This window comes from Boleophthalmus pectinirostris, unplaced genomic scaffold, assembly GCF_026225935.1.
Source record: "Boleophthalmus pectinirostris isolate CB_2022bp ecotype Guang Dong unplaced genomic scaffold, ASM2622593v1 HiC_scaffold_20, whole genome shotgun sequence".
Classification (NCBI taxonomy): Eukaryota; Metazoa; Chordata; class Actinopteri; order Gobiiformes; family Gobiidae; genus Boleophthalmus; species Boleophthalmus pectinirostris.
Window position 1 is genome coordinate 2014801 of NW_026571153.1, and position 13095 is coordinate 2027895.

At 43.3% G+C, this 13095-nt stretch overlaps 1 protein-coding gene across 1 annotated transcript in view; it reads right to left on the reverse strand.

The window, feature by feature from the left end:
* LOC110172765 (N-acylneuraminate cytidylyltransferase A-like) overlaps positions 1-12717 on the reverse strand; it is a 14711-nt gene extending 1994 nt beyond the window's left edge. The window contains exons 1-5 of the mRNA XM_055156795.1: positions 12159-12717; positions 6874-7016; positions 5619-5774; positions 3680-3813; positions 1437-1733 (exon numbers count right to left, since the gene is read on the reverse strand). Of these exons, the coding sequence (XP_055012770.1) occupies positions 1437-1733; positions 3680-3813; positions 5619-5774; positions 6874-7016; positions 12159-12553 (1125 nt within the window). The 5' untranslated portion in view covers positions 12554-12717. The remainder of the gene's footprint in view (positions 1-1436; positions 1734-3679; positions 3814-5618; positions 5775-6873; positions 7017-12158) is intronic.
* Between the last annotated feature and the right edge of the window lie 378 nt (positions 12718-13095).

The following is a 13095-nucleotide window of genomic DNA, read 5'->3' on the forward strand; positions in this document are numbered from 1 at the left end:
AGGACTGAACCAGGACTGAGAAGTCAGGACTACCAGGAAATCAGGACTAAACCAGTACTGAATCAGGACTGAACCAGGACTGAGTCAGGACTGAACCAGGACTGAACCAGGACTGAGTCAGGACTGAGCCAGGACTGAACCAGGACTGAACCAGGACTGAGTCAGGACTGAGCCAGGACTGAGCCAGGACTGAAACCAGACTGAACCAGGACTGAACCAGGACTGAACCAGGACTGAGCCAGGACTGAACCAGACTGAACAGGACTGAGCCAGGACAGCCACTGAACCAGCACTGAACCAGACTGAACCAGGACTGCCAGGACTGAGCCAGGACTGAGGACCAGGACTGAAGGACTGACCAGGACTGAACCAGGACTGAACCAGGACTGAGGACTGAGCCAGGACTGAGCCAGGACTGAGCCAGGACTGAGCCAGGACTGAGCCAGGACTGAACCAGGACTGAGCCAGGACTGAGCCAGGACTGAACCAGGACTGAACCAGGACTGAGCCAGGACTGAGCCAGGACTGAGCCAGGACTGAACCAGGACTGAACCAGACTGAGTCAGGACTGAGCCAGGACTGAGCCAGGACTGAGCCAGGACTGAGCCAGGACTGAGCCAGGACTGAACCAGGACTGAACCAGGACTGAGCCAGGACTGAGCCAGGACTGAGCCAGGACTGAGCCAGGACTGAGGCTGGGACCAGACCAGGCCCAGACCGTGATTGTGACTGGGACTAAGACCGGGACTGAGACCTGGACCAAACCAGGACTGAGACCGGAACCAAACCAGGACTGAGACTAGGACTGAGACTAGGACTGAAAACAGTTCAGGCCTGGTTTAGTCCTGGTTTAGTCCTGGTTTAGTCCTGGTTTAATCCTGGTTTAATCCTGGTTTAATCCTGATTTAGTCCTGATTTAGTCCTGATTCAGTCCTGGTTTAGTCCTGGTTTAGTCCTGGTTTAATCCTGGTTTAGTCCTGGTTTAGTCCTGGTTTAGTCCTGGTTTAATCCTGGTTTAATCCTGGTTTAATCCTGATTTAGTCCTGATTTAGTCCTGATTTAGTCCTGATTCAGTCCTGGTTTAGTCCTGGTTTAGTCCTGGTTTAGTCCTGGTTTAGTCCTGATTCAGTCCTGATTCAGTCCTGGTTTAGTCCTGGTTTAGTCCTGGTTTAATCCTGGTTTAGTCCTGGTTTAATCCTGGTTTAGTCCTGATTCAGTCCTGGTTTAGTCCTGATTTAGTCCTGGTTTAGTCCTGATTCAGTCCTGATTCAGTCCTGGTTTAGTCCTGATTCAGTACTGGTTTAGTCCTGATTTAGTCCTGATTCAGTCCTGGTTTAGTCCTAATTCAGTCCTGGTTTAGTCCTGGTTTAGTCCTGATTTAGTCCTAATTCAGTCCTGGTTTAGTCCTAGTTTAGTCCTGTTCACATCTCGGATACATAAAAGGCTCCAGATGTTATTGATTTGTTTATTTCTAGCCTGAATGATCCTGAATTTAAGATAAGAAACTTGTAATTCGATATGCTGTGATGGCCCTTGGTTTTATTGTGATATCGACGATACGATATTTTGTTTATCGTCACATCCCTGTGCAGTATAATTGTAGAAAAAGCTGCAGTAGAAGCGTGTATTTGTTCTGACCTGAGGACCCTCTGCTCAGCCACGGGCCAGTCTATGTCCACGTCGATGTCCACGCTGTACTCGGGCTTCATCTCGTAGTACGCCACTTTACCGCCCTGGAAACAAACACGAAACGTAACGGAATATTATTTAAAATGTTCCACAGTGTGACATGAAACGGCTCTACTTTACATTTACTCAGTCACAGGAGCAGGTTTTATCGCTCAAAAATCTGTGTGTCATTCGTTCATTCGTTAATCAAAATAAAACCAAAAATAAGAAAACGAAACAACAACAGTTTTCTTCATTATTTGTCTCCAAAACCAAAATGAAAAAACAGATAATGATTAGTTTTTTCAGTTTTCGATTTTGTGTTAAAATGAAAAATGGAAAAAACGGATAACGACCGTTTCCCGTTTACGTGACTCCCGTGACTGCGATGTCAGACTTTTGCGCTGCATACGGACTGAACCAGGACTGATCCAGGTCCGGGACCAGACCGGGACCAGACCGGGACCAGAGTGGACTCTGAGCTTTGACTCTGAGCCTCCGCAGGGTCCGAGCCCCAGCTTCGAGTTCCGGCCCAGCTGTGGGCTCTGAGCCTCCGGTCTGGTCGTGGTCTGGTCCCGGTCTCAGTCCCGGCCTGGTCCCGGTCTCAGTCCCGGCCTGGTCCCGGTCTCAGTCCCGGCCTGGTCCCGGTCTCAGTCCCGGTCTGGTCCCGGTCTCAGTCCCGGTCTGGTCCCGGTCTCAGTCCCGGCCTGGTCCCGGTCTCAGTCCCAGCCTGGTCCCGGTCTCAGTCCCAGCCTGGTCCCGGTCTCAGTCCCAGCCTGGTCCCGGTCTCAGTCCCGGTCTGGTCCCGGTCTCAGGGTGCTTTCACACAGACAGTATTTGTTGCACCAAACGGTCCATTCGAACCAAAAGCTCTTAGTTTGGTTCGTTTGCGTTGGTGTAAAAGCTTCAATCGGACTCGGACCCGAACCAAATCAAGCATCAAGAAAGAGGTGGTCTCGGTTCGCTTGAATCCGCACCAAATACCACATTTTGGTGCTGTTCCTCTGGTGTGAACGCGAACTCGGGTCGAACTCAGAGACAGCAGGTCCAAAAGAACTATTCCAAAGAGCGGGAGCAGGTCTGGTTCAGGCCGGGCTCAGAGGAGCTGGAGCGGGGAGACATGTTTGGAGCCTCGGCCTGAGAAGTGCTTTACCCGGGGAAGAACCAAATGTGCGGAGGACGAATGGTCAAAACAATAACCAACCAAACTGGACTCACGCTTCTGTCCGGATGCTGCACCACCTCGGAACCAACTGTGATTCGGAGGACCGGAGCAGCCCGTCCGGACCTGTAGTCCACAGAACATTCACACTTTCCCCGTACGAAACCAGCGCGCAGACGATGACATGGAACGAGCGGTTCCATGTCATCATGGACCACTGGTCTGGTCCTGGCCTGGTCCTTGTCTGGTCTCGGTCTCAGTCCCCGTCTGGTCCCGGTCTGGTCTCGGTCTTGGTCCTGGTCTGGTCTCGGTTTCAGTTCCGGTCTCGGTCTGGTCTCAGTCTCAGTTCCAGTCTGGTCCGGTCCCGGTCTCAGTCCCGGTCTCAGTCCCGGTCTCAGTCCCGGTCTCAGTCCCGGTCTCGGTCTCCGGTCGTCTCTCGGTCCCGGTCTCAGTCCCGGTCTTCGGTCCCGGTCTCAGTCCCGGTCTGGTCCCAATCTCAGTCCCGGTCTGGTCCCGGACCTGGATCAGTCCTGGTTCAGTCCGTACGCGGTGCAAAAGTCCGACATCACAGTCACTGAAGTCACGTAAACAGGAAACGGCCGTTATCGATTTTTTTCCATTTTTCATTTAAACACAAAATCGAAAACTGAAAAAACAAATCATTATCTGTTTTTTCATTTTGGTTTTGGAGACAAATAATGAAGAAAACTGTTGTTTTTTCGTTTTCATATTTTTGGTTTTATATTGAAAAACAAATGAACAAGTGATACACAGATTAGTATCGCAGTATGGAGTCTGTTCCTTAGTGCTGAGTTTGAGTTTGAAGCGTGAGCAGAGTGAGTCTGGGACCTGCAGAAGTCCTTTCTGGATCAGTTTTCTGGTGCAGAAGTAGAAGGAGCCGTTCTCGCACAGCTCCCCGGGCCAGTCCTGTCGCCGCGGACGCTTACTGGGGTTGAGGTTCAGAGCGCACGTCAACTTCTCACCTGTGGACAAAGAAAATAAAATAAACAAATAAATCATCACGAAAAAAATTAGAGTCAGTCTGAAAAACGGTCTCGGTAAATAAAGAGTGAATTAACATTAACCTGAATTGTTGGCCTTGCTGTTTACTTCTGCTTGACCGGGCCCATTTCCAAAAAGTGCGACTTGTATATGGTTTTTTTTTTTTCATTACACATTTTTTGGCTGGTGCGACTTATACTCCAAAAAATACAGTAATAATAAAGAGTCACTCAAGCGCACTGATGAATAAATGAAACGAAACACAACACCAGATTTGTTTTTAATAAGATAAGCCCATTCTAACCCGGCTTAGAGCTCACGAGAACCTGTTTTGTGTAATATTTTTAACCACTTCGAGCACTAAATCACACTACAAAACGTGTTTGCGTGTTTCTCGAAGCACAGAACCGCACAAAATAAGAACATACGGCGGTTCTCGTGATAATAAAACTCATGTTATCAGAGTAGCCTTGTCATATCTGTGTCAACATAACGCACAATAAAAACCACGCCCGTCGCGACTGAGCTGCTGTTTCCTGGTCAAACACGGGGCCAAGTGTGGAGCTGGATTAAGACGGTAAACAATGAAGTCAAAGAGGAATTTACCGTAACGTACAACAAACCCGGCCGGTTCAGACGCCAAACACCGCTCTGTCACAATTATTTAAAAACATGAAGGAAAGGTTATCAAAATAAAACGTAATATTTAAAGCAAACCTGTGACGCAAATGACTTTTCGGTAATTTTTTAATTGTTTATTTTCCAGACGCCATGTATCAAGTGAATCCCCGTTTTTTTTTGTTTTTTTTTTATTGTAAAAGCGCAATAAATGCGGTTTAGTGAAACTCAAAATTAAGTACCGGTATATGGGAAAGATATGGGAAGGGAATAGAAAATATGTAAATATAAATTTGATTTGACAGCCTTAAAAATGTAAATACACACATGCAAATACTGCATTGAGAAACTCTGTACTACACACACCCTCCCCAACCCCCCCTTCCTTTTTTTAAAATCATTATTATTATTATTATTACAGTTTTTTATTATTATAGTTTTTTTAAAATTATTATTATTATTATAGTTTTTTAATAATAATTATTATTTATTATTATTTATTATTATTATTATTATTTTTATTATTATAGTTTTTTTTATTATTATTATAGTTTTAATTATTATTATTATTATTATTATTGTTGTTATTATTATTATTATTAATTCTTTTTTTTGTATGCGTGTTAGTTTTATATTTAGTTAAGTCTGTCTTGTTGTGGATGTGCTGGGTATCCAATCCCTCAAATTTGACAAATTATAAAATAAAATAAAAATTAAGTACCGTATTTTTTGGACTATAAGACGCAATTAAAATCCTATAATTTTCTCAAAAATCGACAGTGCGCCTTACATATTAATTCTGGTTGTGCTTACCGACTTCAAGCTGATCTTATGTGGTACACGGCGCTCAAAACTCGGTCAAAATGTTTTAGTACGACTTCGGTAAACGACGCCGGCTACGACTTAAACCTGGCAACCTTAAATACTGAAAGATTAATCTGGAGCATCTCCCACAGAAAAGAAAAACACAACACCCGGAGCCACAAAAATCTGTATCTATTGTTCCTGACAGGTCAGTTTTGCCAAGTTTCAGTTCGAAAACCCAACAAAAAAAAACTGTTCCTAAACCTAACCTTGATCCTCAACCTTCTCTTTAAAGCTGCACTGTGTAACTTTTCTGGTGAAGGGTATAAACTCCAGTGAAATTACACAGATTAACTGAACGTACCTCCTTGCTCGACTTCCTGCCAGCGGAAGTGGTGCCTCCTGACCACGGAGAAGACGGAGTCGTAGCCGTGCTTGGAGATGTACTCCAGCGCCTTCCTCAGGTGGAACGGGTGCAGGCACGGGGAGGTGGCCTGGATGTTGCACACGACGTCAACCTCTAAACGAAGAAGACGGAAGAAAGGAAAGGAACTTTAACGAGGTCAGAGGAGCAGAGGGGAAGGTCAGAGGAACAGAGGAGAAGGTCAGAGGAGCAGAGGATGAAGAGGAGAGGGTCAGAGGAGCAGAGAAGAAGGTCAGAGGAGCAGAGGAGAGAAGGTCAGAGGAACAGAGGAGAAGGTCAGAGGAGCAGAGGAGAAGGTCAGAGGAGCAGAGGAGAAGGTCAGAGGAGCAGAGGAGAAGGTCAGAGGAGCAGAGAGAAGGTCAGAGGAGCAGAGGAGAAGGTCAGAGGAGCAGAGGAGAAGGTCAGAGGAGCAGAGGAGAAGGTCAGAGGAGCAGAGGAGAAGGTCAGAGAACAGAGGAGAAGGTCAGAGGAGCAGAGGAGAAGGTCAGAGGAGCAGAGGAGAAGGTCAGAGGAGCAGAGGAGAAGGTCAGAGGAACAGAGGAGAAGGTCAGAGGAACAGAGGAGAAGGTCAGAGGAGCAGAGGAACAGGTCAAAGGTCAGAGGAGCAGAGAATGAAGGTCAGAGGAGCAGAGGGGAAGGTCAGAAGGTCAGAGGATGAAGAGGAGAAGGTCAGAGGAGCAGAGGAGAAGGTCAGAGGATGAAGAGGAGAAGGTCAGAGGATGAAGAGGAGAAGGTCAGAGGAGCAGAGGAGAAGGTCAGAGGATAAAGAGAAGAAAGAGGAGAAGAGGAGAAGGTCAGAGGATGAAGAGGAGAAGGTCAGAGGAGCAGAGGAGAAGATCAGAAGGTCAGAGGATGAAGAGGAGAAGGTCAGAGGATAAAGAGAAGAAAGAGGAGAAGAGGAGAAGGTCAGAAGGTCAGAGGATGAAGAGGAGAAGGTCAGAGGAGCAGAGGAGAAGGTCAGAGGAGCAGAGGAGAAGGTCAGAAGGTCAGAGCAGAAGGTCAGAGGGTCAGAGGAACAGAGGAGAAGGTCAGAGGAGCAGTGGAGGAAGTTAGAAGGTCAGAGGATGAAGAGAAGGTCAGAGGGTCAGAGAAGAAGGTGAGAAGAGCAGATTAGACAGTCAGAGGAGCAGAGGAGACGTTCAGAGGAGAAGGTCAGAGGACCAGAGGAGAAGGTGAGAAGGTGAGAAGGTCAGACCTGGGTTGCAGCGGGTGAATTCTTGAATCGTGTCCAGGGAGGTAGATGAGTCTTTGGACACTGCTGCAGATCTGCGGTGGACTTTAGCTCCAAAAGAAAGAGCCACCTTCTCGATGTCGTCGTTGTCCGTCGACACCCAAATACTGAGGACGAAAACGACAAACGACAGACGGCAGACGTGAAGATCGAGAATCAGAGACCAGATCGAGACTGAAACGAGGATCCAGACTAGATCCTCGTTTTTCTCACGTGTCGATACTAAAAAAAGAAAAAGTCCTGAAACTTTCCCACAGAGACTAGAATACACACATGGACCTGGTTTAGACCTGGTTTAAACCTGGTTTAGACCTGGTTTAGACCTTTTATAGATCTGGTTTAGACCGGGTTTAGTCCTGGTTTAGATCTGGTTTAGTTTAGTTCTGGTTTAGACCTGGTTTAGACCTTGTTTAGTCCTTGTTTAGTCCTTGTTTAGTTCTGGTTTAGACCTGGTTTAGACCTGGTTTAGACCTGGTTTAGTCCTGGTTTAAACCTGGTTTAAACCTTTTATAGATCTGGTTTAGACCTAGTTTAGACCTGGTTTAGACCTTTTTTAGTCCATGTTTAGTCCTGGTTTAGTTCTGGTTTAGACCTAGTTTAGACCTGGTTTAGTCCTCTTTTAGTCCTGGTTTAGTCCTGCTTCAGTTTAGACCTGGTTTATAATAATATAATATATATAATATAATAATAATAAAATAACCGCACAGGTGTGAACAGGACGTCTTTGTACACATTTAAATTACACTTAAATATTTGAATAAGCAAATTATCTGGACTTTATTTCCGTTGCAGGTGTCGTCTTTATCTAAGCAGGAACTAAAAAACACGAGAGAAGAATGTTGTTTTCCCCAATAGTACATTAAGTTCCAAATTCAAAATTTTTTTACGTATATTTGATTTTTTATTTTTTAACGTATCTTCTGTTTGGAATCATCTGGATTCCGGGGAGTGTCATCACATCCATGACGTCACGAATCGCGTAAAAAATCCCAACTACAGGGCTGGACTAGGCCTGTAACCATAACAGATTTTACTGGACGATTAATTGACTAAGAATTTATTGCGATAAACGATAATATTGACATTTTGGGACCAATTTCAACTTTTATGATGACCATGGAATAAAAATGCAAATACACCCTTTCAAAGATCAATAAAAATTACTTTCTAAAGAACATTTAACAAACAAACAACAGGCAGAAATAAAACAGACTTGTTCACATAAGAATATCCTCATGTGTCTGACTCACAGCGAGGACTTGTCCACAAAAATGCACTTGAATAAAACATTGTTGAACCAAACACAACCAAAACATTAAATAAAATGGTTTAACAAGTCTCTGTAACAAAATTGTCCTTAAAAGTGATTTTAGTCACTGATTTACATTGGAATATTGTGGTTCCACTCTCTCTGTGGCTGCTGCTGTGGCCTTGTCATTTTGGTCATTTAAATGTTCGTTTTAAACCGCGACACATGATTCTGTTTCAATATGATGGAGCCTCTGTTCTGTCTGGTGTCGTGTCTGTGTTTTGTGGGATTTCAGTGGATTTCGGTCTTTCTCGGGGGCGGGGCTTGTTCTGTCGTTCGGGTTTGGGTTTATATCGGCTGTTGGGGTTTGAGACGTTTCTTCTCGTCGTTTGCGTTTCGCTGCATTTGACGCACGAGGCTGTTGAGACGTGTGACACTCACCGGTGTTGATTCGACATCGTGACTTGTTTTGTCACACGGAGATGAACTGTTTTGGTTCTGACAGCGGCGCTTGTGTCGCGGCTTCATGTTAAACCGCACAGACAGCGGCGCTTTCAGTCTACGTGCATCCGCCGTGTCGATAAACTCAGCGCACGTTGGTTCAAGCGTCATTACACTTGTTAAACGAGACGAGTCAGAGCGACAGAAGCTTCTAACATTCACCCTCTTTGAGAAACAAACAAACATGCAAATAGAATTTATCACGGCCGGAAAAGTTATCGAGCTCGTTAAAATTTGTTGTACGATTAATTGATTTATTGATTATCGTTACAGGCCTAGGCTAGACTTAGTAGTTTTCAAAATAATTGCTTTTAAAATGATGTCAAATTTTTTTGGGACACATGTATTTTAAAAAACGTTCAGATTAATTTGTTTTCTGATCTGTTCTGATGTCGTTTCCTCGTCACAAACAGACCTGGAGTTGTGTTTTGTTTCATTCACAAATGTTTAACAGACAAACCCTGCTCTATCGCACAGAAAACACTCTGTTCCACCTTGTGATGTCGTACCAGAAGTGCTCCACTGTGTTTTTAAACTCCACACACCTTCACTAGAATCATCTGGATCATTTCTGCTCTAGAGTTGTTGAGATTTCTCGTGAAATAAAGGTAAAAAGGTGCGCAGCTGTTAACTAAACGACATGACATCACAAGGTGGAACGGAGCATTTTGAGCTTTGGAAATGTATGATTAATAACGCGGAGACTTTACATGTGTGAACGAAACAAAAACACAAGTCCAGTCGTGTTTTGGGTGAGGTAACTCCACTCTAACACGTCTTAAAGAGTCAGTTTTCAGTTTAAAGGTTGTATAGAGGATTTTTTTAAAGGGAAGTGAAAATACAGTCCTTTTTCAAATGTTGTGCATGCGTGACACCACCTTCCTCCTCCACAGCTCCTCAGTAGAAACATCTCCTCCCGCCTCATTACTCTAGAAATCACGCTTGTTTACAGTCAGTGCGCATTCAGAATTACTGTTGAAGTGACCCGTCTAGAAATATTTTAGCGACCGACGCATCAGTTTTTAGTCTCTTTGTCTCTCTGGAAGGAATCTCCAAGAATCACCTCAGTTTGTCTTCGCTCCTTTTCTCCTTCTCTTCTTCTTTCAGCGACCTCGTAAACGGACTTTCTTTTGCGGCGAACTGGTCATGGATTCTCGTCCGCCATCGCAACAAACTTTGTGCGAACTGCGAGGAAGCGACAGTTTGAAAAAGCCTCTAAGAACCGCTGCATAAACCACGTAATCCCCACACGCCGACGAGTCAGTTACACTAGAAACGTAGGGAGTTTGATTGACAACAGCCAATAGAAAATGAGGCAGCCTTGTTTCCTATTGGCTGATGTTTATCTGGCCTCAACACGTCCACAGTTGATCGATTTTCATTCTTTTTTTTTTTTTTGGTCATCATAATTACAAGGCTGCTGCGTCTCTGTAATGGTATTTTAAACTCTCATTGACAATTTAAAACTGAAAAAAAATCCTCCATACAACCTTTAAATACAGAAAGTGTTTGTGCTGAATGAAATCTATGGGAACCACTGCCAAATTGATTCTTGTGAGCTTTAAGTTGTGTTAAAATGTCATTATCACAGTCACACGTTTGACTCTTTATTATTAGTCTTCATGAAGGGGTAAACTGACAGCTCATTTTTACCTTTAGTTCAGTAGAAATTGGTAATTCCAGGACCAGGGTGACTAAATATTCAAACTCAAAACTTTGGACACTTCCGGCTCATGGTGGTTGGTAATAATAATTACTCACTTGTTTCACAATTTTAAGACAAAATGTTCTGCACTCGTCCCATTCATGATGAACACGAGTCAGCACAGTCACATTTTCTTTGTGTTTTGGTCGTTTTTAAGCAGATTTTCTGTATTTTACTGAAACAAATGACAGTTTATGTTTCTCTTTATTACGGGCAGGGATCAGATTGGTCAAAAATAGGAACATTTCTTGTATAAAACTGGATCTTTAGTAACGTGACCAGAATTCCAAAGTAAAAAACTGGCATATCCTGGGATATTTTTGGGGTTGGTAATAATAAAACTGTGAAATGAGTGAGTAATTAAGGAAAACTGTTCTACACTCGGCTCATTCACGACAAACATGAGTCAGTAAAGTCACATTTTCTTTGTGTTTTGGTCGTTTTTAAGCAACTTTTCTGCATTTTATTGAAACAAATGACAGTTTATGTCTCTCTTTACTGTTGGCAGGGATCAAATTGGTCAAAAGTAGAAACACCTGGGACAGTTCTTGTATAAAATTGCGACAAATCAGTGGTTTTGTATAAACTGGAGACTGAGGGAGAAATCTTTGATCAACAAACCGCCTGAATGAATGAAACGAATGAAAAAATAAAATGTGTGTGAATGAAACTCCAGGTGTGTTTGTGATGACGACACCAGTGTGACCAGACGTCCCTTTTTCCCCGAGACAGTCCCACTTTTGAGCCTGTGTCCCCTGTCCCAGCAGACTTATACAAAACCACTGATTTGTCCTAATTTTATACAAGAAATGTCCCAGTTTAGACCTGGTTTAGACCTAGTTTAGACCTGGTTTACACCTAGTTTAGACCTGGTTTAGACCTGGTTTAGACCTGGTTTAGACCTGGTTTAGACCTAGTTTAGACCTGGTTTAGACCTGGTTCAGTCCTGTTTTAGACCTGGTTTTAGACCTGGTTTTAGACCTGGTTTAGACCTAGTTTACACCTAGTTTAGACCTAGTTTAGACCTGGTTTAGACCTGGTTTAGACCTGGTTTAGACCTGGTTTAGACCTGGTTCATTAGACCTGGTTTTAGACCTGGTTTAGACCTGGTTTTAGACCTGGTTTAGACCTGGTTTAGACCTGGTTTACACCTGGTTTACACCTGGTTTACACCTAGTTTAGACCTAGTTTAGACCTAGTTTAGACCTGGTTTAGACCTGGTTTAGACCTAGTTTAGACCTAGTTTACACCTGGTTTACACCTAGTTTAGACCTGGTTTAGACCTGGTTTAGTCTTGTTTTAGACCTGGCTTTAGACCTGGTTTTAGACCTGGTTTTAGACCTGGTTTTAGACCTGGCTTTAGACCTGGTTTAAACCTGGTTTAAACCTGGTTTAGTGTCCGGCAATGAGTGAAATTACCGGAAAAAAACAAACAAAAAAACAACAGAATAGCCCAAAATGTGAAAACAGGAAAATACCTCTGTGTAATCCATTTATTTCAACCAAGTAACTGTAATCCAATTACCACTCACTGAACCAGTAACTGTAACTGAATACAGTTACTCATCATTTGTACTCTGATTACATAACTCCAGTACATGTAATCTGTTACTCCCCAACACTGTTACCAACCACCACAAACCGAGAGAGTCACAGTTTGTTACTGGGGAAAAACAGGTCTGATAAAAGCGTAAACATGAACCCTGGGGACATAGATTTCAGCGCAGAACAACCAAAACACAAATGGTTCAACTTTGATATTTATAATTATATATTTTTTTATTTTGTTTGTACCTGTCAAACACGTTCGCGTCCACCGCAGCCCGGAGCACCCAGCCGATCAGAGGGATCCCGGCCAGGGTCTTGATGTTCTTCAGCGGGATGCCTTTACTCCCGCCCCGGGCCAGAACCAGAACCGCTTTGTGTCGCTTGTCCTCGGGTTCGGGCTTCGTGTCCTCAGGTTCGGGCTTTTTCTTCTCGGGTTTGGGTCTTTTGTTCACCGGTTTGGGCTTCTTGTCTCCGAGTTTGGGTCTTTTATTCACGAGCTTTTTCTCCCCGGGTTTGAGTTTTTTCTCCCTGGGTTTGACTTTTTTCTCCCCGGGTTTGAGTCGTTTTCTCCCGGACCCGACCCCGACCGCCACCCCGTTCTCCAGGTTCGCGTTTCCGGCGGTGCGTTTGCGGGGCGCCATGTTACCGCTGGAGAAGAAAGAAAGAAAGAAAAAAGAAAGACAGAAAGTTTTGGAGGCGTGAAGGAGAGAAGAGTAATCCTACAAGAAAAACGGGATCCATGAAAAGAGGCATGTAAACACAACGCTGCTTCCGGGTGCGTGGCGTTCTGTGACGGGAAAAAAAATGCACGACGCTCGGTAGCGCCATCTTCTGGCCCTCCAAGTGAACCCAGAGAACTACAAGAAAATCTAAATAAAAAGAATAAAAAAAATAAAAATAAAATCAATAATAAATAATAAAATAAAAATTATAAATAAAAAACAAAATAAAATCTAAATAAAATGAATTAAAAATACTAATAATAAATACAATAAAAACTAAAATCAATAATAAATAATCAAAATAATCAAATAAATACATAAAATAATAAAATAATGAATTAAAATTAAAATAGCATCTAAATAAAAAGAATAAAAGATAATAAATACAACAAAATAATAATAAATAATAAAAATAAATACTAAATAATAAAATGATGTATACAAATATATAATCAAATCTA